Genomic DNA, 24,813 nt, shown 5'->3' with positions numbered 1-24,813 from the left:
CCAAGAGACACAGTCACCGGGCAACTTGTTAAAGATGCTTCCATTTTTGACCGTGTCCCTCAGTTTTTGCAGCAACAGAATGGGCCTGGGAGTTCCCACTGCGGCACAGCAGAAGCAGACCTGACTAGTATCCATGAGGAGGTGCTCGCTCAGTGGGTTAAGGATCTGGCCTTGCTGTGAGCTGTGGTGTAGGTTGCACACGTGGCTCGGGTCCCCTGCTGCTGTGGCTGTGGCTGTGGTACAGGCCGGCAGCTGTAGCTCTCATTTGACCCGTAGCCCGGGAACTTCCATGTGTCTTTTTAAGGTGCAGCCTTAAAAAGACAGTGGCGGGGGGGCTAGTAATAGTGCCTGTTTCATAGGAAGGCAGGATGATTAAATTATACAGCGCATATTTATTATACTCCGTTATTCTGTATATTATATCGTACTTTGTAAAGCTCACAAGAGCGCCTTGCTGAGTCCTGCTTGTTAATCCCCACCTCGTCCCCTCGTCCCTTCTCAGTCTCTCTGTCTCTCCTGGAGCAACAGGGAGCGTTCCTCGGTACCGAGCCACAGTCATTCCTTTTCTGGGACAAGGTTTGTATGCCTGCTCTGAACCTCAGTCTCCCTAACAGGGAGACGGTCTCCTATGGTGGTCAGAATGCTCTCGTCATACAGACCACAGCGGGCCTGATTAACTGAACCAGAGTCCAAGCCTCTACCCTGAAGTGTTGGAATTGAAAATAGCCGAGATTGGCCTTCTCCTGTGGCGCAGTGTTCGAAGGATCCGGTGTTGTCAGTCTCCGGCTCGGGACCTTCCGCGTGCTGTGAGCATGGCCCAAAAAATCCACAGAAATAGCTGAAATGAAAAGGAAATTCTGTGAAGCTGATGATAAATAATTCTAGCCTTTTTTTTTTTTTTTTTTTGGCCACGCCCATGACACGCGAAGTTCCCAGGCCAGGGACTGAACCTGCGCCACAACAGCAACCACTGCAGTGACAGTACTGGGCCCTTAACCTGCTGAGCCGCAGGGATCACCTAGCCTGCTTTTTTCATGCAGAGGCGTTCTAAAATGATGACTGCTTACTTCTGGCTTCTTTCATGCTAAGACTAAGGGGTTGCCAGTATCTACACTTCCTGGGAAGACGTGGCTCACTTGGTGGAGTTGCTGTCTCTTGCAGACCAGAAGGCGATTCACTCTCTGCTAGGGTCCTTACGTTAATGAGCAGGTGAGATGCTTGGGGAGTTTTGGGGTGGGGAGTGTCAAAGGCAAAGAAACAAAGGGTTTAAGAGCCTGGCAGCAGGTGGAGGTGGCTCTGCGACCCCCTGGCAGGTGTGGAAACGGAGGCTGGGGGCTGGGCCGTCTGAGGTGACGCGGGAAGTGTTGGGCTCCCAGGGTGCACCCACCTTTTGCTGGCGTGCGATGGAGGTGGTGGAGGGAAATCTGGTGACTCTTTGGGACAGAGACTGCTGGGCTTGGTCCATTTTGATCCTCATTGGATCCTTAGAGTAGAGATTTCTCGAATAAATGGGTTTGAAGATAGATTGGGGAGGGGAGAAGAGGTCCACGCCCTAAATGGTGGAAAATATTCTATCCGTAAGAGATGGAAGGGAGCTCCCGTCATGGCTCAGCAGTAATGAACCTGACTGGTGTCCATGAGGACGAAAGTTCCATCTCTGGCCTCGCTCCCTGAGTTAAGGGTCCAGCATTGCTGCAGGCTGCAGCATTGGTTGCAGATGTGGCTTGAATCTGGCATTGCTGTGGGGTAGGCCGGCTACTGTGGCTCCAATTCAACCCCTAGCCTGGGAACTTCCACATGCTGCAGGTGCAGCCCTAAAAAGAAAAAGAAAAAAAAAAAAAAAAAAAATGAGAGATAGAAGCCGGAAGAAAAGGAAGCCAAAATCTGTTTCTCTAGAAGCCTGAGGGCAGTGCCTTCACGCAGCAGGGGAGCCCCCACGGGGCAGCTCTCTGACGAGGAGGAGCAAGACATAATCTGGGTTGTAATTTGGTTACAGCCACACTCCCTGGTCCCCTGGATCCCCCGCATCACCTTTGGAGTCATCACCTCCTCTGTCCCACCGTCAGGCCAGGATGGATCCATGCAGGGGAAACCTCAGCCCCCCAGGGAGAGGGCAGCTCTCCTCCTCTGTCCTGGGCACAGGGCAGCTGGAGTGGTTCCTGCTCCCAGGGCAGAGAGGATTTCTCTGGATGAGGTACTATGGCATTGGGGATTTGCTAGTGGTGCCTGCCCCACTTACCTCCTTGGGCAAAGAAACTTTAATCAGGGGTGTGTGTGTGTGTGTGTGTGTGTGTGTGTGTGTGTGTGTGTGTGCATGCAAACTGAGCTCAGCCTGGGGAAGAAGGGCCCCAGGGCTGGGAGGACACAGAGCAGTAAAGCCTGGGGCTTGGAGAAGGGGCTCTGGGCTGGAGCCTCTGGCATCACCTTTCTTTCTTTATTTCTTTCTTTCTTTCTTTCTTTCTTTCTTTCTTTCTTTCTTTCTTTCCTTCCTTCCTTCCTTCTTTTCTTTTCTTTTCTTTTCTTTTGGCCTCACTGGCATGTGGAAGTTCCTGGGCCAGGGATCCAACCTGTGCTACAGCAGTGACCCGAGCTGCTGCAGTGACAGCACCACCAGATCCTAAACCCGCTGCGCCGCAAGGGAACTTGTCACCTTTCTTTTGTAAAGTCGCCATTCTGCCCGTGGATGATGCCTGTGTCTGCTGGCTTTCGTCCCACTTGTCACACGGCACCCAGCAGAGCGCCTTGCTCTTGAGAGATGGGAAATACAGTATGTGTTGAATTGCCAGTCCTAACCTATTCTGCTTTTTTCTGTGTCTGTGAATATTTGCTGAGGGAACAAATGATTGACAGTCAAAAACGGAGATTGATTATGACTAAATTTGGTTCATACCTCTTCAGGGTATACAAATGGTGACCAGTCAAGTTTGTAAACAGGCATATCTTTTGCAGTGTTTCAGAAGATTGCAATTTAATTTAAACTGGATGTAGGTGGAGTTCCCGTCATGGCTCAGTGGTTAACGAATCTGACGAGGAACCATGAGGTTGCGGGTTCGATCCCTGGCCTTGCTCAGTGGGTCAAGGATCCAGCATTGCTGTGAGCTGTGGTGTAGGTCCCAGATCCCGTGTTGCTGTGGCTCTGGCGTAGGCTGGTGGCTACAGCTCCGATTCGACCCCTAGCCTGGGAACCTCTGTATGCCGCGGGAATGGCCCTAGAAAAGGCAAAAGCCAAAAAAATAAAATAAATAACCTGGATGTAGGTTATAGATGTCAGTGTTCCAATGAAGAAAACCCAATTCTTCCGTTGTGAAGTAATTTTATAAATTCATTGAATACTTTTGATATTTCTCCACTAATCTCATTTTCTTAATTAAAATTTTTATTACAAGGTAATACATATTTGCTAGAAAAATTAAATATATGTATAAGTGAAAAACAAACAGTTCAAATTTAATGTGTATTGACGTATTTATTTGATTGTATTGAGTGAATTCAAAGAACTTTATGATGAAAAATTCCCTGCAGAGTTGGATGTAATCTGTGTTTAAAAGTAAACATCTTAAAAATTGATTTTTGTTCCCCCTCAAGAGCCAAATGCACGAACCATGCTTTGATTCTGATTTATGGTCATCAGAACTAAATTCTGGATTCAATAGATATTTTGCAATTTATCATTCTGTTCAGCTGTGTTACATCCACTTAGAAAATGAAATACGAGTGGGAGGGTCGATGGGCTTCTTCGCAATTGCTGCTTTACACGCTGCTTCGAATTAGCCTTCTTCGGGGGCAGGAGGGGAAGCGTCACGCTCTCAAGTGTAAGTTTTCCTTCTCATCTCCCTGCCCCTGCTTTGAAAACGTACACCAGATACAACCTTTGACACATGTACATGTCAAATGTATGTATGTTTTTGGCCGCACCCACAGCATGTGGCAGTTCCAGGGCCAGGGATTGAACCTGTGCCACAGCAGTGACAATGCCAGATCCTTAACCTGCTGAACCACCAGGGGAACTCCACACTCGTTGACCTAATGTTAGTTAGAAAGTTTTAATTGCATGCCGTTACGTTATTTCTATCAGAACAAACGGAGTCCAACTTCTAAATTATATTTTGTCATTCCTGATACCACAGAGCCATTAAGAAGTCACTGAACTAGCATATATATTTTTCAAATTAGCAATTGATTATGTCTTATGGAAGGCTATAAATTTTTGAAAATACGGTATTTAAGAGTCATTTTTATGAACTGAGCTACTTTCCTTTTAATGTGTTTAAATGCTTCGTTGAAGGTGATTATTAAATATATACAACTCGGTTTCCGCATAAAAATCGGTCAAGGTTAGAGAGGAGTATTCTTTAGAAGAGTTAAGACCTGATTTTGAGACATCTTTGTGTCCTGGAGGCCATTCGTGTGTTTTAACACCTTTCTAAAAAATCTGCTTAGAGGGTTTTGACTCTTTCTTTAGGTTAAACGTGTTTTTTTAAGGAATTGTTTTAGGAAATACCTCTCCATATATTTATGAAAGTGCGTATCTTTATTTTATTTTTAAAACGCTTGTTGTTAAATGTTCAAGACAAAAAAACAATTTGCACTCAGATGTATTTTGTTCCTGTGCAGGGCTGTTTCAAAGCTGTTTCACACACTAGATGTTCCCGAATTAGGGAATTCACGTAATAATGGATGCTGCTTATTTTGCTTCTGCACAAAGGTTTGTTGTGTGAAGCTTAAAATAAGACTGCAGCTGATTCATGTGGCGCATATTAACTGTTTATTTAGTTTAAGTGCATGTCTGTATCTTTCATTTTTGATCAACCTGAAAAATTTGCATGCTACGCAGCAGCCGTCTTCTTTTATACTTTATTAAATATCTGTCAATTATAAATATCAAGGTTTTACATTAATGTCAAGATAGTACATCAAAAATTCATGGAATATGTGACTTTTTCCAAGGGTATTTAATACTTAATGCATTTGTGTCATTTTTCTTTCCAGAGATATTGACAGGTTTTATTAAGTGTTTGTTAGGGAGATTTCATTTTTATCAAGGGACTATAAAGAGAAGCCGCATGCTAAATCAATTTTTTAAAGCCGGAATATTGTTCATTTTTTCATCTTCAAACTCTTGTAATCCATAGGTTTTATTTAAATTTCTTCGTGGTTTATTTTTGTTGTATGTGAGTGATAGTTCAAGACAGAACTTTAATAAGGATCAAATATGCTGACTGCAGTGGTTTTTAATTTCCTTAAGCATCGCTACCAGGCCCCTGCAATATGGTAAATTCTTCAAAATGTCATACTTACATATTTAGCAATATTACTTCTTTTTATTGAAGCCAAACAAACGATTTTAGATATTAATCTTTCCCAAACATAGTGATTATTTTGTACCAGGTACGATATTACCTAGTCTCCTCTGGATCACCTCCTGTGATAGAAGCGGGAATGGAAGTGAGCTTCCCCGGGCTGCCGGGCTTGACACAGGAAAGAAGAATCCTCTTTTTAAAGTACACTCTGTAGGGCTTCACGTCTGATTATGAGCCACAGCAATCTTCGTGTCTCCAGCTTCAAATATTTATAATGCACAGGAAAGTGAAAATATCAGTCACTTAAAAAAGTCTGAAGAGGGGTTCCCATTGTGGCTCAGTGGTAACGAAACCGACCAGTATCCGTGAGGATGTGGGTTCAATCCCTGGCTTCGCTCAGTGGGTTAAGGATCCAGCATTGCTGTGAGCTGTGGTGTAGGTCGCAGACACGGCTCAGATCTGGGGTTGCTGTGGCTGTGGTGTAGGCTGCTGTTCGACGCCTAGCCCGGGAACCTCCATATGCTGCGGGTGCAGCCCTAAAAAGACACACACACACACACACACACACACACACACACACAATCTGTGGAAAATCTGTGGCTGGTTTCTAAACTTGTATTTACGGTGGGGAGGGAGTTAGTGCTTTGGGCCCCTCAGGATCTGCTCTTGTTGGGCCCTGGTGCCCAGGAGACCCCACCGCTGTGATCTTTCTACTCGCTGCGCAGACCTCACCCATCCCATGTGCATCTACATCTTAGGAACAGCTATCTCAGCTAAGCCAATCTCCACAACGAGTAAGTTTTCCACTTTCATTTTACATTTTTTTTTTAGTTCAGCTTAGGAATATCTTCTGTTGGAGAAGGCAAGCCGCATAAACAAAGCCCCTATAGGATTTTGCTCTATAAAGTGAGCAATGTTCAGCTATTCGCTCGATAAAGTATGAGCTGAATGACTTTCATCTAAGGATATTTTTAGGAACTTTTCAAGTAACTTTAGGTTAATATTATAATTTTTGGAGAACATGTTTTTAAACCTTAAGGCTTGCTGTGTTAAAATAAAAATCATTCTGTCCAGAGCTTAAATAGTGTTTGGAATAGTCATATTTTTGTTCTCGTTCGTTTTTTTCAGAGTCTGTGAAAGTATTTATTTTTAAAGTTAAATGCTTTTCGCATGCAGATCATGTCCATACGTGACTGTTTCAAGATCCTTGTAGAACTATTATATAATTATTTAAAGAGTTAAGGTAGTTGTGTGTGTGTGTGTGTGTGTTTTTAAGAAACTAAATTTTTCTTGCGTAAAGCTGAACCCATAGCCATTCTGGATAAGCCCAGTTTGGGTTTATGACGAATTGCTAAGAAGGCCTTGCCTGGGGACATAATTCAGCAACTCTGCAGCTGTAACCTATTCTACCACGATGCCAGTAGGTGGCGGTGGTGTCACAGTAGTGAGAGCCCCATGGCCATGGCAGCTTTTTGCCCTTCTCCATAGTGTCAAGTTCTGCTTTAGTATAACTGTTGAGTGTGTGTGTGTCTGTGGCAGAATAGTTCTTGTTTTGTTTTTTTTTTAATCCAGAATTATGTACAGTGGACACACCTATTTTTTTAAGCAGATAAGAACAACTATTTCTAACAGAGTCAGCAAATTATTATGTAACTCTGCAGCCAACATAGTCTTCACAATTAATTTGAAGAAAGCATTTTTTTTCTCCTTGAGTTTTCTTTACGACTTCATCAGGACTGTGAGCAAGAACTTGAATTTTCGGCAAGAAACCTATATGTATAGTAGGAAGGGAGATGATTTAGCGAGTTCCTTGTCCATCTTTTTGCTGCTTGGGGCGGCTGCCCTTGTTTGGAGAGTTTTCATGGAGTCCAGCGCTGTTTGAGGATCTTCGAGTGTTTGGAGCATTCATCCTCAGGTCGTCCGGACACGGAGCTGCCTGATTTTGAAAATGGTCATCTTTTCTCCTTATTCTCCAAGTCAGACATTTTTGAGGGGAAAGGTCCATTTTTAAGACTTTGGGGGTTTGAGCATTGGAATTTACTAGCTTCTAAAATACCGAAGTGCATTCCAGAGTGTAAATGAATTTAAAATATTTTAAAATAACAAAAGCAACCAGGCTTCCCCACTTCCTAGCGTTTGAAAACAGCTGGGGTGTGCAACACTCCCGCAGGTCAGACGGCCTGAAACTTCATTGTATTGCAAGTGAGCGGAGATTTTAGCAATCGAATGCCTTTTCTGAAGTTTTTCTGTGGTACTGATCATCCAGTTAGTTTGAGGGGAAGGGCAGCTCTTCTTATCTGCTGAATTTGTGCATTTATGAGGAAAAACCTGAGTGCCCGTTGTGGTCCGATCCATAACTAAACAGAAAACGTCTTTAGGACTCTTAGAACACAGCCTGGACCTTCATTCATTACACAAAAGAGGCGGTAGGAAGCTTCTGCTCGAATCTTTGCTGTGCTAGACCCTGGTATGGGCTTTTTTTTTTCCCCCCCATCCAGATCCTATAGAAGCTAGAAAGTGCCCCGGGCACAGGGATAGTTTATGTTTTGCCTTAAATTATATCTTCTTTAATTTCATTTTTATTATCACAGCATTTACATATGGTGTGACTGGGTTTCCATATGTTGACCTTTCTTCCAAAGGGTTAACGCTGGGCTCTGATGAGAGGAGAGAAGCGGGCACCTGGGAGCCAGCACCCAATTGGCAGCCTTTTGTAATATATAATTTGCCTAAAATTGCGCGCCGAGCACACGCTTTTGTTTTCTAATTGATTTACGGTTTGAGCCACTTTTACCTCATCCCCTACTGTCCCGCGCCCGGTGCCAGCGAGAACATTACAGTGAGCGATGACAAATTACCGTGCACTTGTGATGCTAATGCGTCAAGAGTAAAAACTGCACGCTGCACGGGGCTTCGTGCATTAACGGTGGTACCGAGACCGCGCGGCCGAATCCCATTTGTGTCTCAGAAACCACCATTTGTTCACTTGATCCCCGACTGCCGTCTGTCCATCAGACGTGTAATGGAAACCGAAGATTAAAATGATGCTGTTACAGCTTTTAATTTCTTAATTGAGACCAAGTTTTTAAAGCGTTCGGAAGTTCTAAGGTGGGGGAGTGTGGTGGAGCGAGAACATGGCATGTATAACATTTTCCTCCGGAGTGTGAGGCTGCAGATATTTTTATCAAACGTTCTTTTGTCCAGGGGAAAAAAAAAAAAAAAAGGAGTGAAATTTAAATATGCCGAGCTCTGTTTTATCTTGATGATGTCTGCTTGTGAAATTTAATTCACAATTTCCCCGCACCGTGTTCTGCTTGCTTTCCTGTCTTTGAACTGCACTTGCCACGCGTACGAGCCGCTTGCGCGTAACAGGTCGATTCCTGTCCCAGCAGTTTTCAGTCTGAGGCAAATGCAGGCAGGTTCAGTGTATTAGAGCGCCTTTCATTGTGCATTGCTGTTAGGAGAGACTTGAACTTGTTCATAAAGGGTGCGTGACACCTTACGGCCCAGGAGGCAGGGGAGCCGGGCCGCCCGCCTCCATTAGCCGCTCCCGGCGTGGGCGTGCCCGCCTTGGGTAAACTCAGTCCACCTTCCATTGCGTTTTTGTGCCACGTCTGCGGGCCCTGGTATGGAAAGATGAAGAAGCAGATTTATGGCGGCTGCTGGGCACAACAAATTAACTTGACAGTGATGTATGATCGCATAATAGCGCCATGATCCCTCAGTAGCGCGGCTGGATGCCGCCTGCTTCATTTGGCTCTTGTTAGGATCCGTTAGGCAGCGAAATAATGAAATTCTGCTGACTGATTTCCCTTTTCCCCTTTTCTCTTCTCCCTCTGCTTTCCGACACTTCTCCTTCCCAGACCCATCCGCAGGCCCACAAACTGCCCTTGAAGGAATCCTTCACTTACGAGGATTACAGGTTGGTGGAGGGGCGCGAGCCCGATGGGTGTGGGAGGGTGGTCTCTCTGTGACTCGGGGGCGCTCAGACGTGAGAAGGGCTTCGGTGAGACAGGGCTGGCATGACCGAGCCTTCAAAAGGAGGTCGTTGTCATCGGCCCTGCATCTCACTGGGCGGCTGCGGCAAGTCGCGGGTTTAGTCTCCGAGGAGAAATGCCCGAAACTGTGGTGGGAGCCATCGGTGGATGTGGCTGAGTGATGCTGGAGGTGAACGGTAGTGGGGGTGGGCCTGAGGACTTTTCTTTTTCTTTCTAAGTAGACTTTTACAGCGCCTCAGTGTAGGGGCCTTTTTTTTTTTTTTTTTAAACCAAAAGATTTAATGCAGGGCACAACGTAATATGAAAGAGCATCCCACGTTTTGTAGAGCTCTTAGAGGATTTCTGATCAGAAAGGACTTATGTTGTTTGCTTTTCGCTGAGGCTGAGACTAGGTAGCGGCAGTGTTAGGCAAAGGGGGCGGGGGCGGCTGGGCAGCATCGCAGACCCCCAGAGCCCTCCTTCCAGGCCATGTCCGCCCCCGCCCCCTTTGCTTTCCATTTCCCCCTCTTCTCAGCCCCGGGTTGAGTTTTAAATGATGATGAAGGCAGCCATCCATCACCTTGTGACCTAGGGTTTGGAAATGGCTGAGGAGTCAGACACAGCTGAGTTTCGGGTTGACTTACGGCTTTCAGATGTTGTGACTGTCGCTGTCTTTTTCTGGCCGTTACAGGTGGGCCGTCTCCTCTGTGATGACCCGACAAAACCAGATCCCCACGGAGGATGGTTCCCGGGTGACCCTGGCACTGATCCCCCTGTGGGACATGTGCAATCACACCAACGGCCTGGTGAGGACTGCCTCTGGGTCCCCGGGGGGGGGGGGGCTGCTGTCAGGTGGATGGGGAGCCTGCAGATCACTTTCCCCGCCGCCCCGCCCCCCACCAAGAGAAGCTGGTCTTTTTCTCAGAGCATTTACTTAATCCTGAAAACGGGGAACTCGCATCTTAGATTACTTTCAAAAACCACAGTGAGCTGCGCTTATTTGCTAAGCCGCAATTCCAGCCTAGACATCATTTTCATATCTTATTGAACCACAGGCGAAACCAAAGTTTCATTTTTCTTAGTTCTTTTTAAAATACTGATTTATTGGGGAAAAAAAAAAAAAAAAACCTTCATTCTGTTGTTTCCTCTTAGGCTGCTTGTTTTTTCTTTGCCGGCTGTATCTCTGTGGTCCTTCCTGGCCCCTCCCCTCACCTGACCGTGGGCCCAACCTTGGCCCCAGCGATTAACCTGCTTTGGAGCTGTGTCCTGTACTGGTCCCTGGTGGGGGGCGGGGGAGGGGTGCACTTGGGCAGCTGGCTCTTGGCCTTGAACTTGGAAGTCAGATGCGAAGCAAAGAGGGAGATGTTGTGTTGCCTCTTAATCAGGACACCAAGGGAAGCCTGCCCTCTGCTTCTGCTCCGCATTCTTCAGATGCCAGCACCCCCACCCCACCCCCAGGTTGCTCTGTGCCCTGATGTTGTTCCGAGGAAGATTGCTTGATATTAGTAGTTGGAAATGTGATCAACTCGAGAAGGTTTTGAATTTTTAAACATTAGAGTTGTGTACCGGTGTGGTTAGTTTTCTGTTCATCTTTTCTCAAGGTCAGCTTTCTTTCTTATTATTAGCAGTATTACAGATAGATTGGAGAAACGCTAAAAGTGAGTATTCCACATCTAATTCCACAAAATGGCCAGAACACACGTAACGTGTGCCCAACACTGAGGGTAGAATACCCCTCGTGCTAATCTGGGAAGTTCTGACAAGAACCCTCTTAAATTGTAGAGAAAGGATAATTAGACTTTTACATTTTTGCTTAATGTAAATATGCTTAATTATCCATTTAAAGAAAGGGTAGCCTGTTTTATCATTTGTTTACGTTAAGGAGTAAAACTACCTTTTGTTCTTTTTTTTTTTTCTTTTCGGGCTATTTTAAACTGATGATTGTAATACTGAAGTTTAAAAAATTTTAATATTCAGCTCTAGCGTTTTTCTTTTTCTTTTCTCAGATTAGATCATTGGTTCCTAAATTTGATAAATCATTGGAGTTACTGTCTTTACTTCTAAAATTTAAAAAGTACATACTTTATTGTAAACAAACCAAACCAATGATGCAAAACAGACTCCTCCACAGTGAAACTCAGTGGCCCCCATGGCCTGTCCACTCAACGCCTCCTGGTAACTGGTCAGTGGCTTTTTTTTTTCGGCCATGTCCTCGGCATGCAGAAGTTCCTGGGCCAGGGATCAAACCCAGCCACAGCTGTAACCAGAGCCACAGCAGTGACAGCGCTGGTCCTTAACCCACTGCGCCACCAGGAGGCCCCTTTGGTCAGTTTTGCTGTGCATTCACCCCTTCACATACCCTGCGTACCCCCGGTTTCGTACGTCTCGAGTCGGTGACAGTAACTCCACACCAGCTACAGCTTTCATGTAAACTCTAAACTCCCCCACCCCAAAAGCAAAAAAAAAAAAGTTTATCTCAAAATAAAAATAATGAATTGATGACCACCACGAGTTCTGTATTTCCACTAATGGGACTCTTGAGACTTTCATAAAGTCTTAACCCACCGCAGTCCTGGCGGGAGCATTGCTGATCTCGAGAAGGTGTATCCTCCATGTCAGTCCTTTTGCTTTCCACATGCTTCGCTCTCCTGCACCTTTGTCGAACTGTTTCCATTGTAATTATAAGACGTCATGGGAAGTTTTGTCTGGTAGGATTTAAGAATCTATTTTAACTCCATGAACTTGCATGTTACACATATTAACAGTTAATCTCTTTTTTTTAAAAGAAGGTTCTTACATTTCAGGCTCGACTTTTCAGACAGTAGCTGTCTTTTGTGTGTGTGTCTATCCTGACAGTCGTTGTCTGATGTGACTACCGCCAGGGGAGCAGGTAGACATTTGTAACCCAGCAACGAACGCTGTGCGCTCTGACGGTGTCCCCGAACCTGGTTACGGGGGTAGAAAGGGGAGCCTCGAGTCGGCGACAGTGAGGAGGAGGGGCGCAGGAATGTAGGGGCCAGGCGGCCCTGAGCCCATTCCCCAGCCACTCGGAGAAACAAACAAGGGACTGGTTTATGAGGCGTCCGTGTTGGGCTGTGTCTCGGTTCTGCACGATTTGCTCAGAACTGAGCAGCAGGGCTGCCCTCCCTTCATCTATGGGGAAGGGCCCTTCTAAGTGTTTTTTCGGGCCACTGCATTAGTTCCAACAGGTAAAACGTGTTGGAACGACCAGCCGTGTGTTTGAGTGTGGGACTCTACCCATCAGGCTGGCAGGGCTTTGGGAGACTTAAGCAGAAGGCTTTTCTGTTAGAGTGCTGAAAGATCTGAAACACTTAGATTTGCATGAGGCTTCCAGCCCCAGAGTGAACGCCCAGGTTGGGACAGTAGCAGAAAGACCTTGCTCAGCCTGTCCCCACCGCACCCCAGCGGCCAGGTCTGGGTCCCACACACCTCGGCCCTGCGGGACCTCTGCACCTGCAGTTCCCGAGGTCCCATCAGGCAAGGCCGTCCTGAGCGCCACAGGCCCCCTCCTGGCCGCGCCCTCTGCCTCCTGGCATCTGCCTGCTCCTCCGGCAGAGTGCTAGCCCTGCCCTCCCCTCCAGCCTGCCCCACCTCCTTCTGCCCCTGATGTCCCCGTCAGGGCCCTGGGTACCGCACGGTGGGCTGCCGGGCTTCCAGGCTGGGAGGTCTCGGGCACTCCCGATTCCACACCTTGTCGTCAAGGTCACGTCTGGGGCTCGGAACGCCATGTCGATGCTCTTGGGCAGGATCTTCCTGGAGCTGATTGTGATCCCGCGTCAAGCTGTCCTGTGCGTGAGCACGAGCCAGAACACCTGGCTTTCCTTGCTCCTCCTGCTTCTCACATGTCTCATAGGTCTTTGCACATCCGAGAGTGAAGGGATTGCTAGGTATATGGTTAGTGGGCCACTGGTTCTGGGGATACTGGCTTTATTTATTTATTTATTTATTTATTTAGTCTTTTTGCTATTTCTTGGGCTACTTCCACGGCATATGGAGGTTCCCAGGCTAGGGGTCGAATCGGAGCTGTAGTTCCTAGCCTACGCCAGAGCCACAGCAATGCAGGATCCGAGCCGCGTCTGCAACCTACACCACAGCTCACGGCAACGCCGGATCCTTAACCCACTGAGCAAGGGCAGGGACCGAACCCGCAACCTCATGGTTCCTAGTCGGATTCGTTAACCACTGTGCCACGACGGGAACTCCCGGGATACTGGCTTTAAAGAGGAGTCCATCCCCAAATACCTTCCCGTAGACGCAAAAGTGATCTTCTGAGCTGTGGATCCTTTTATTAGCACATAGCACGTAGCACGTGGCGCTGTCTTGAATCGCGATTCTCCGGGATAAAATGAAGAGATCAAAGTAACGACTGAGCGGTCATTCCCATCTGAGCGAGGAAGGGGGCGGCTCTGAGGGGCAGGTTTCTGAGAAAGCACTTGTAACACAAACTGGGGGCCCCAGTCTTCTCCCAGAGGCGGGAGGTGGTGGGTTCTGCGTCAGGCAGATACTCTCAAGGGCAAGGGCAGGATCAGGTGCTCGGTTTGGTGAGCTAAGCTGCAGGGCACAGAGGTGAAAGGGGTCAGGCTGCAGGCCTGGCTGGCAGGGCCAGGGACACAGATCAATACCCTGGCTTGGGGTGGGAGGTTAGGGGGGTGGAACACGGCGGGGGCGGTGCATGGTGAGGGGAGTCACCTTCAGAGAAGCCAGGACTCAGGCAAAACTGGAGCCCTTGGAATTCCCATTGTGGCTCGGTGGTTAACAAATCCGACTAGGAGCCATGAGGTTGCGAGTTTGATCCCTGGCCTCACTCAGTGGGTTAAGGATCTGGCATTGTTGTCAGCTGTGGTGTAGGTCCCAGATGCAGCTCGGATCCCGTGTTGCTGTGGCTCTGGCATAGGCTGGAGGCTATAGCTCCGATTGGACCCCTAGCCTGGGAACCTCCATATGCCACAGGAATGGCCCTAGAAAAGGCAAAAAAACAACAACAACAAAAAATGGAGCCCAGGGGAGCTTCAGGCCCAAGGAATTTGGATTCCCTCTTTTATTTTTTGCTTCTTAGGGCCACCCCCACAGCATATGGAGGTTCCCAGGCTAGGGGTCCAATTGGAGCTATAGCTGCCGGCCTGCACCACAGCCCCAGCAACGCAGGATGCAAGCTGCCTCTGTGACCCACACCACACCCCACTGAGCGAGGCCAGAGATTGAACCCGAAGCCTCAGGGTTCCTAGTCGGATTTGTTTCTGCTGCGCCTTGATGGGAACTCCAAGAATTTGGATTCTCTCCTTGAGGCAAAGTGGAGCGCCACTGAAAGGCTTTAAACTGGAGGGACGGTGTTTGTCCCCGGGGTTGTTATGGATTTGAGATCATTTGGGAGGTTTTTGCCTGTGATCAGCTTGGCAAGGCCTCAGCCGTCCAGGGGATGCTGGGACAGACAGAATCCATAACATGCTGACCAGCTGAGGCACAGGGAGCTTGGGGATCTAAGTGACCACGACATGGCCTGGACAGGAGAGATGGGAGATGCGGGTTTTCGGGGTGGTCCGTGGATTTTCGTATTTGTCTGTAATGGGTTTAGAAACTGACAGGATAGCTCCTAGCAGAAGGTGAAAGTTGGCTTATTTCTCCTTTGCTGGTCTGAAAGTTTTAAGTTCTCTGGTTTCAGAGTAAAATGTGCATGTAATTCAGAAGCAGAGCTTTTCATGCTGCCCGTTCCTTATCCAATGGGAGACCCACTTTGGATAGGCTCCATTTGCAAGTCAATTAGAGTTCTGAGATCCTGCTTCCTTCCTGGTTGGGGGAGGGGGGTGCTGGATGGCGGTATCCTTGTAAGGAAGGCTTAGGTTTGGCTGAGACCAGCAAGGGTTCATCTGTACAGGGCATTTTCCCAAGAGCGAGTCCCTCGCTGCAGGAGCAGGGTCTTCCCTAAGAATTTCTGGTGTGCATAGAATTAATTAAAGTAACTGCAGTTCTTTGCTCAGTTGTGTGAAGCAAGCAGAACCCACCCCTTTAAGGAGCTTTGGGTAGCTCTCATCCTCTAATTGCCCCCCAAAAGGCCCTCCTGAGCGGGAGCACTTAGAGGTCCTTGTCTGTCCTTTCTCCCTCGGCCAGATCACCACCGGCTACAACCTGGAGGACGACCGCTGCGAGTGTGTGGCGCTGCGGGACTTCCGGGCCGGAGAGCAGGTGGGTCCCCGTGCTGTGCTGAGAATTTAAAAGGGTGTCTAACGCGGGCAGGACAGTTTGGGGCTTCTGGGTAAGGACTGCTTTCTGGACTAGACGTTGAGACTCGGCTGTGATGAGCATCGGGTTTGGCACGGACCTTGAGGGCCACCAGGGAGAAAGAGTTGAATGCAGTTACTTGTACAACTGACCCACTGTTTGTAACCCTGACCACTAGAAATGCACTTTCTCCAGTGATGGAGAGCAAATCCTGCGGTTGTATAAACTGCAGCGTTTTCGTATCTTTTTCCGTTGATTGGAACCTTCTCTAGAAAGAAGCAGTTTGGAGTTCCCTTCATGGCTCCGTGGTTAACAAATCCGGCGGGGAACCATGAGGTTGCAGGTTCAATCCCTGGCCTTGCTCAGTGGGTTAAGGATCCGGCGTTGCCATGAGCTGTGGTGTAGGTCGCAGACGTGGCTCGGATCTGGCGTGGCTGTGGCTGTGGTGTAGGCCGGCAGCTGTAGCTCCGATTGGACCCCTGACCTGGGAACCTCCATGTACCATGGGTGCGGCCCTAGAAAGACAAAAAGACAAAAAGAAAAAGAAAAAGGAGGCAGTTTAAGTGGCAAAAACATAACGGAACAGGACCCAGAAAAGCTGTCTTCGTGCACTTTCACTTCAGTCTGTGAAGTTTTAAGTAATAGTTGGGGCCGGGCAGGGCTAAGCCCTTCAGTAAGTTTGAAAATACACACCTGCGGTCCACCTGTCACCGAGCAGGTAACCCCAAAGAACAACGTAGCCCACTGCCCTTCCAGGGGAGACGAAGTGAAAAAATATCAGCCTCTCGAAACCCTCCTGCTACGTGCAGAATTGCCACAGCATCTAGAAATGAGTTTCTGACAGACGCTGACTTAATAAACCCTTGTTCCTGAAAACGCTCTCATAGTCGGAGGAGAGGCGCGGGGGGAGAATTCAGTGCAGGCCCAAGGTCCCAGGGAAGCGGGTGGGGGTGGCCACGCTGGCTCTCCCCCGGCCCCGCCCCCAGTGCACTTGGCCTTCCAGGCAGGTGCACGGTCCTCCGCGCTGTTTGCCTCCTGAGTGTAAAGTCGCTTTAAATGTATGAGAACTGATCCTTTGCCCTGCTCTGTACTGAGAATGGATCTTAAGTTTCTTTTATATCCCTTTATTTTTTCTTTACTGCATCTCAGATTTACATTTTTTATGGCACTCGGTCAAATGCAGAGTTTGTGATCCACAGTGGTTTTTTCTTTGACAATAATTCACACGACAGAGTGAAAATAAAACTTGGAGTGAGTAAAAGTGACAGGCTCTACGCTATGAAGGCCGAGGTCCTGGCTCGCGCTGGCATCCCCACGTAAGTAGGAAAAAAAAAAAAAAAAATCTGTCAGCTCTTTCCTGTGGTACTTGAAGTATTTCCAGTGGCACAGTGTTTAATTGGCGTGTTAATAAAACTTCTCTACTGTAGTTTGTCTTAATCCCTTTATCCCTACCACATAGCACGTGTGCAGCACTGAGGTGCATGGCGATTTACCAGTGTTTTCAGATAAACCTAATTGTGTGGTTGGAGGTGTCCACAGCCAGTCGAAGGGGACGAGGCCTGAGGTGCCCGTTAGGTTAAATAAGTGCCTCCGTGTCGTGAGTGCCGTTCACCTTGAAGAGGTTAATGACCTGCATCAATTGGTTTCATTTAATTCTTTGCCACCATTAGTTTCCGTAATGAAGTCATGATCCCCAGCGATTTCAAGGATTTCTGGTTAAATCTTTCAAGATTTTCTTGCATTCGAGGTGCAAAATGATAAAGAAGACAAGAATGATGATTTATTGGCTCTCCGGGGAATGGAGGAACCATTTGTAATGAAAATGGATTATCTAGGCCTTTTTTTATTGAACTTGCCAATATTTGATTAATGATTAAAATGTGTACTCAACGTAAATTATTGTTAGCATTTTTTGGAGGAACCCCGGGTTTGCTTAATTCTCTGAATGGGTTGTATGCGACCTAAGATTAAGGCTACTAGGCTCTGAGAGCTACCTGCCGGCAGCGATGGTCACTGCCTTCCTTGTCGGCCAGCCTTTGCCTTCTGCCTTTGGCCAGAACTGACCGTTGTGTTGTGGCAGTTCAGGTGAGGAGTCAGGGCGACTCAGGCAGGCTCCAGGCTCCCAGCGGGAGCCCGCACAGAGCGGGGGGCAGAGGTGTCACTTCGGAGCGGTGGGTGGTCACAGCAGGGTCACTGATCTCCTTGCTGCTTCTTCTTGTCAGCTCCAGCGTCTTTGCGTTGCATTTTACCGAGCCACCCGTCTCTGCCCAGCTGCTGGCTTTCCTCCGAGTTTTCTGCATGACCGAAGGTAAATCATTTCAGGGAAAAGGGAAAAAAAAAAAGATGTTGACCTTTTTTATGAGTCCTAGGGAATGAGATTAGAGATGAACTTGCTTAAAATTAAAACACTTTCGGGGAGGAGTTTTGTGAGACGGCACTGTTGGACAAAGAAGAAATTGATCTGTTTTACCCTGGGAATATTTTATTAAATCCTCCATGGGTTGTCAGTCTTCACTTACAGTCGGTAATTCTCCACCGCACGGGAAGCACACTGACAGCATCCTAGATGGTGTAACCTGAGCAGAGTCCCGCGTCATAGGCGCGAGGGTGTGACGTGTGCTGATGACCCAAGACGGCAGAGCCTCATTCCACTCACAGGGCACTGATGCCTTTCGGTCCCGGGGGCAAGTTCAGAGTCTGTGGACACTGAAGTCGTCGGGTCGGCCGTGGCGCACGTGGGCCCGAGGACTTCATTTGTTAACCAGCTCTGGAGTGTGAATCTGAAGCTGCCAGCAGGGCTTTTCATGCCAGGCATCCAGTTGGAGTAAATAACACGGCAAATAGGATCTGTTTCAATGGCAAAATACTCTTCTCTGCAGCCTCTTACTTCAGGCTCCGAAAGAGTTACATTTATGTGTCCAGCATTGTTCTGTGTTTCCTTAAGACAAGCCACTTGGGGTCTCTTGTATGTGATCTGACCTGTTGCAGGTGTGGTTTCATTTTTCACCTGATAAGTTTCTCCAAATCCCCTGGTCGGGAGGTTCCACTTTTCGTTGAGTGTGAGTTGGCTGTTTTGTAAACCGCTTGGATCCTGTGCACGGCCCGGCTGCATGGGGTGGAGGGAGCAGCACCAAACTGAACAGCCGGATAAGCCTTCTTCCCTGGGAAGCCGGCCGCCCGCCAGGCCGAGGGCAGCTGGGCAGGAGCAGCAGGGCCGGGAGCGTGAGCCCGGGGCTCTGCCGTCCCCTCCGTCTTCGCATCTGCATCCAGAGAAGGGCGGCCCGGGTCTCCTTGACCTCAGGACGGAGGCGGCAGAAACTTAGTCCTAAACCACAGAGGCGATTCAGACACCCGCCACGGAACGCGGGGAGGCGCGAGTTGGCCCTGGTCTGGGCAGCCGTGGGGCTCTAGACTCACCGTCCCTGGCATGAGAGCCTTTGGCGATTTTGTGCCCTGGAAGCGCTTCATCAGTTCCGTGTCGGGGCTCACCATGGGCTTTTCTTGCGAATGATACAGGGAGAGGAAATTGAACGTCACAGTTCATACCCCAAAGAAGTCATCATTAAGAGGGGGGTGATGGGGGCCCCGATGCCTTGGGAGTCTCTGCGCGCTGGCACGATGCTGAATGTGGCGCCCACTTCGTTCCTCCTCCTCCTCAGCCTGGCGGGCAGGAGACGACGGGGAAACTCCTGGCCGCCCAGCTCGGGGGACCCGGGGAGTGGCCCTGGCTTGGGACCCGGCCCTGCCGACTCAGGGCCCGGGCGCCAAACACCCAGTGGCCACTGCTGGATGGCCAGGACCGCGGCCCACGGAGGAGACCCTAGTGCTGCGGGGCCTGGGGGGCCGGCCTCCGGGCCGAGGAGCCGGTGAGGGCCCAGGGAGGAGGGGAGAGGCGGCTGCCCAGGAGGCTTTGGTCGTTTCCCCGGAGCTCCGGGCAGGCGGTCGGGCTTGTTCCCAGACACGCGGGGCGAGTCCCGCTTCAAGTCAGCAGCAGAGAAGACACTCTGCTCCCGCCCCTCAGCCTCCAGCCCCAGCCTCCCGCAGTCGATGAACTCGGAGAGGCTGAGGAAGAAGAGGAACCCTAGCTTTAGGGGTTTCTTAAAAAGAAACTTCTTCCACTCGAAAAGCATTCTGAAAAACTTCATTACTTTGTACGAAGAATGTAAAGCGGAGGATCAGAAATCCAAATTTCATCATGAGCTTTTGCTAACAAACGCATCTTAATAAATTTCTTTTAAACATTAACTGCTATGTTCTTGAAAAAAAAAAAAAAAAAACCTGCCTGACTCATTTTAGGTCTGTTAATTCTCTTTAGTTTCTCTTTAGTCATCAAGAGACAATTTGTCATGTCAAGACAATTGATGCATTCTTTGAATCACTCTTACTAATACTAATAAAACTGTGGTTTGCTGGCAGCCGTTCTTCCATTGAATTGTAAATAGTGACAGCTGTGGGGCATTTTGCTCTGAAAGAGATACTGTCTCATAATTACATAAGAAGCCGGGGTATATTTCTCTTGAGCATGAATGGCATCGGCATGTTTCGGTCTTTTGAGGATGAGGTGCCGGGCGAATAGCTGCTCGGAGGAGGTGCCCGCCTCTCCCCTCTTCCTAGAGACACTTGAAGGTGATTGGGATGGTCACTTGTGTTTACTTGGGATTCCTGTTGAAATTCCTGACCAGTGAGGGGTACAGGCACATTCTTCATGACCTAAGATCTCTGTAGCCCATTTTCTTGTTTCAGTGTGTGGCTGACTTGTTATCACGACGAGACAAATAGCTTTGTAAGGTGAGCCACCTGGAAGCGGTCGGACTTCCGTTCAGAAGCATCTCTGGGTTGTGGCGCTGCTGCTTGTTTTCACCGCGTACATTGCGTACCTGAATGGCTCTTCCACCCTGTGTTGGTGTGACTGGGCTTGTGGTTTGCAAGAGGGGTGCTGTCAGAAGAAGGGGCGTCTCGCTGTAGGTCTTCTGTAAGAAGTGTCTCAAGAAACTGTCCAAAGGCCCGCGGGATGCCTCTGAAAAGCAGCGGAAAATGGAGTGCCTAGCCCTGACCCTGGGCCTCCGCAGCGCGGGGCTCTCGGCTCTTTTTCTTCCCTGGAACAGCCTGACTCTGCTCCGGAGAGTCTGCCGATGGCCCGGCTGATTGATGGGGACAAGCCCTTTGTGAGGTGGACGGCTGGGTGAAATGAGGAGTCGTGCCGTTCCCCTCACAGACGGCTGTCTGCGTTTCTTGCAGGGGAACTGAAGGAGCATTTGCTGGGAGAGAACGCTATCGATAGAATCTTCACCTTGGGGAACTCTGAGTATCCTGTTAGCTGGGACAACGAGGTCAAACTGTGGACATTTCTTGAAGACCGAGCCTCACTTCTTTTAAAAACATATAAAACAACCATTGAGGTAATTAGACGGATGAGGTGGAGATTGGTGCTGTGTCATGTTTTGAAAGAGCTCTCATAATAAGAGGGTCCGTCTTAAATGTAAGTTACTCTTACATTTGTAATTCTTTAGCAAATCATTGTGGATTCGATGATTTTTGTTCCACTTACTAATGTTTTTCAGTTTAACACGTTTACACCTACCAAGAGAATCAGGTTGAGGCATTGTTGATTAGAAGGCACATTTTTAAACTTATTTAATACCATAATTTCTAATTCATGTGACACGGCAAACCCAAGTTTTCATTTGTGCTTCCAGTGTTTACTCTTGGGTCGATGACTGCAAATACTTCTCACCCGTCCAGCCATCCATCCATAGGTCCAGTTGGCTGTAGTTGGCTGTCTGCGGCGGCCTGGGCACCAGAGGGGCACCAGACAGGATGGTTTTAAAATAAGTGGAGTTCGTGTCAGTGTTCCAGCACCATTTGATTTAGGCTTTTCTTTTTTTGTTTCATAGTCGTTTATTTAGGTACCACTTACATATGTTAAATTCACCCTTGTGAAGTGTACGCTTGGATGTAAGTGTGAAGCCAGGCAGCCACCCCCACAGTCAAGTTCTAGAACTTTCTCTCACACACCCCCCCCACCAATTCCCTGGCGGCCCATCCCCGGCAACAACTGAGCTGCCTTCTGTCAGTAGTGTTTGGCCGACTTAAGACGTCTTATAATTAATTTTGCTCTGTTGCCTTTTCCAGGAAGACAAGACCTTCCTAAAGAACCACGGCCTTTCTGTTCGGGCCACCATGGCCGTCAAGCTGCGCTTGGGGGAGAAGGAGATTTTGGAAAAAGCCGTCGAGAGCGCCGCGGCGAACCGGGAGTTCTACCGCCGTCAGCTAGAGACGCGGGCCCCACTCCCCAGGTACGAGGAGGGGAGCCCGGGGCTGCTGGAGGGCTCGGCGGACTCGCGGCTGCCCCTGGGCCTCAGGAACCTGGACGAGGAGGCCGGCGCGCAGGAGGCCCTGACGCTCCCCGAGGCCGTCCGCAGGGCGCGGGCCGCCGAGCGCGGGCTCCTGAACGGCGAGAACTCTCTCCCCAACGGGACCGGGGCGGAAAAGGGAAGTTCAGACGGAGAGGAAAGTCCAAGAGCGCCTGGAGCCGCCAAAGAGTCTTCCGACGGCAGCGAGGGGCTCGGCCGGGGGCGCTGAGGCCGCCCGGCGCGGTTGAGCGCGCTCCGCGGACGGTCCGCCTGCATCGCTGTGCCCCTTGTTCACGTTGTTCTTCCCGCAGAGAGGAAAGTATGTTTTTGCTGCTTTATATAAACATGATTTTTTTTAAGTTATTTAAAAAGTCTAGCTGCCCTGTCCGATTAAGATTTGCCATCTTGCTCCGAGGCCAGACGAGCAGGTTCCCCAGCAGAGCCCGGGGGCCGCGGTGCCCTGGGACCCGGCGCAGACCCCGCTCAGCTCCTCCGGCGGCAGCGGGGTCCCACCGGCTGTCGTCCTGCCACCGGAATCAAAGCTGGCCCCGCCTCCTGCCCACTCGGCTCCGGGGTGGCGCCAGCTCCGGGTTTTCGGCGCCGAGGTGTGGCTGCTGGTTGTGGAGACGGGCTAGTGGTTAGGAAACTTGAGGGTCTGGGCGGAAAAAAAAAAAATTTTTTTTTTTTCCCTAAAAAAGTAACACCCCAGTACCAAGAGGAGAGGTTAGGTGGCAACCTTATTTTTAATAGTTTTCAATGTTGATGATAATTACATAAACACACACACACATCTAGTGATTTCTGAAGATTTGTTTACTTCCTGTGTTCTGTTTGACTGTATGAAGAACTTGTCCTTCCTCCCTGAATCAGAGTAGGACATGCATCCTCCGCCTAATTTTAAATGTTGGCTCTGACTTTAAAGCGGTGCACCTGCCCCTCCAGCCCCGGCCGCGGAGAGCTCACCAGCCCGCGAGCGCACCGTGGCCGCGTTCAGGGCCGGGGGGCTCCCAGCTTCTCTGGTTGTCACAACAAGCTAGAGATTTTCAAAGCTACACTTTTGAGTAAAAAGCCTTATTAAAAGGAAAACATGGTTAATACTTTTGTCTCTTCTTTTCTTTGGAGTGCGACAGGCCCCTTGAATCGAGCTTTGGTGCAAACCACGCTGCTAGTCCACAGAGCAGGTTTTGAACCTGACCCGCACCATGTGCGTTGCCTGCCCTGGGGGCTCAGAGATGGGGACAGGCCCGTGCTCAGTCCCCTCCCCGGCCTGCGGTCGGGGGAGTAGCCGAGGAAGGCCAGCGACAGACAGCAGAGTCACACCTGGAGGAGCTCTTAGTTTCGGGGGAAGTGGAGGCGTGGGGCAGTGTCCTGGAAGGTGAGGCAGGGTCCATCCCCAGAAAGCCACCCGTTTGCAGGGGTGACCTTTTGCCCGTCTTTCTTAACTAGAGATTCTCCATTGTCTCTGGGGTCCATCAAAGACATCACTTCCCTGGAAAGAGAGGATGTAAGCTCTTCATGCAGCCATTTCAGGAAATCGGCTGCGCTCAGCTCACCTCCAGGCTGTTCTCAGTGTGTCTCCTTGGAGAAGACAGGTCTGCCGAGACCTTGCTTCATTCTCCACCAAGGACGTCCTGCCTCGGAGGGTGCAGCACGCCAGCTGCACCTGCCGCCTCAAACACGAGCAGCCGGTTCATCTGGACTCGAGGCTGACACCCGGCTTCCTGTGCTGTTAACGTGAGCATGATTTGAACCTCCTTGCAGGGGATGCTGGTGCCACCAAGCCTCCCCTCAGCCCTCCCCTGAGATTCTGTACCGCAGAGAGGAGAGACACACCAATCAGCAAGAGGCAAGAGCCCCGTGGGACTCGGGAGTTTTCTATCTGGACCAGAGCCCCAGAGATGAGAACGCCTGTGACTCATTGGTCTGTCGTTGAGCTGCTCATTGGATGAACAGCTTTCAAATACATCTGTAGTTCAGACCAAACAGCCTCGTGGGGGCTGGAGTAGTTTTCAAGATAACCCTGGAAAAGGTCCAGGCTCAGGTGGAGCTGGACTGAGGGGGACAAGCCCTGGTCCTTACAGCTCCGCTGGTTGGGGGTGGGGGGGGGTGCATGCTCAGACTCAGGCTCTTCATTGACTTGTCAGATGAGAGAGTGGGACTTAGGACCAAAAGTCCCTGCCTAAAAATTCGGAGACCATTCTGTCCCCTAATTTCCCATCCACGGGGTGTGTTTGTTTTTTATTTTTATTTGGGGGGTTTTGGCTGCACCGGCAGCATGCAGAAATTCCTGACCCTGGAACTGAACCCAGGCCACAGCAGTAACAGCACCAGATCCTTAACCCACTGAGCCACCAGGGAACTCCACAGGGTCCGTTTGTTGAGGTTATCGGACCCAAAAGCGATTTTATAAGTTTGGCTCCCAGCCGCGGACCCTCGTGGCAAAAGTGGTGATGAAAACACCTTGGCTGCCTGGAGACAGCGTGTTGAACAGCACGATTTCGCGGTGGGGTGGAACCGCCCTCGTGTGGCTCCGCGGGTCGGGGAGACCAGCACGCATGCGCGGTGGCCATCCTCTGCGCCCGTGACGGACACGGTGACGGGCTGTTTGCACAGACACTTGGAGCCACAACCGAAGCATTTGAAAACTGAGGGAAAGCGATTAAATTGGCATTGAAGAACCCTCACTGCCATCTGTCATGAAAATAGACCTTTCTCTCAAATCATTTGAAAGTTTACTTTCTTCTTAATGCTTTTGGATAAGAGGCTGTTCGGGCTGGTCTTTGGGAAAATGCCAGCTTCTGCTTCTGTTTCGTTAGCTCTCTGTGTTATTTGTGTAAACAGTTAGCAATTAGATTTCACCAGCCTAGAAAAACCACCCCATTTATCCATGCACGCTGGCAATCAATGGGTGATTTTCCCCAATAGTTTCTAGAATAAGTTCACTGC

General features: G+C 49.3%; 1 protein-coding gene across 3 annotated transcripts in view; it reads left to right on the top strand.

The window, feature by feature from the left end:
• Positions 1-22,964, top strand: part of SETD3 (SET domain containing 3) — a 74,143-nt gene extending 51,179 nt beyond the window's left edge. For 2 of the 3 annotated variants that reach the window (XM_001925288.5, XM_005666437.3), the window contains exons 7-13: positions 9,164-9,222; positions 9,969-10,083; positions 15,404-15,478; positions 16,664-16,830; positions 17,737-17,822; positions 20,753-20,913; positions 21,647-22,964. In XM_001925288.5, coding sequence (XP_001925323.1) covers positions 9,164-9,222; positions 9,969-10,083; positions 15,404-15,478; positions 16,664-16,830; positions 17,737-17,822; positions 20,753-20,913; positions 21,647-22,096 — 1,113 coding nt within the window. In that variant the 3' untranslated portion in view covers positions 22,097-22,964. The remainder of the gene's footprint in view (positions 1-9,163; positions 9,223-9,968; positions 10,084-15,403; positions 15,479-16,663; positions 16,831-17,736; positions 17,823-20,752; positions 20,914-21,646) is intronic. The other variant, XM_021099686.1, reaches the window with a different exon arrangement.

The sequence above is a fragment of the Sus scrofa genome, chromosome 7 (genome assembly GCF_000003025.6).
Source record: "Sus scrofa isolate TJ Tabasco breed Duroc chromosome 7, Sscrofa11.1, whole genome shotgun sequence".
Lineage (NCBI taxonomy): Eukaryota > Metazoa > Chordata > Mammalia > Artiodactyla > Suidae > Sus > Sus scrofa.
Note: the sequence above shows the minus strand (reverse complement) of the source record. Positions and strands in the feature narration are given on the sequence as shown.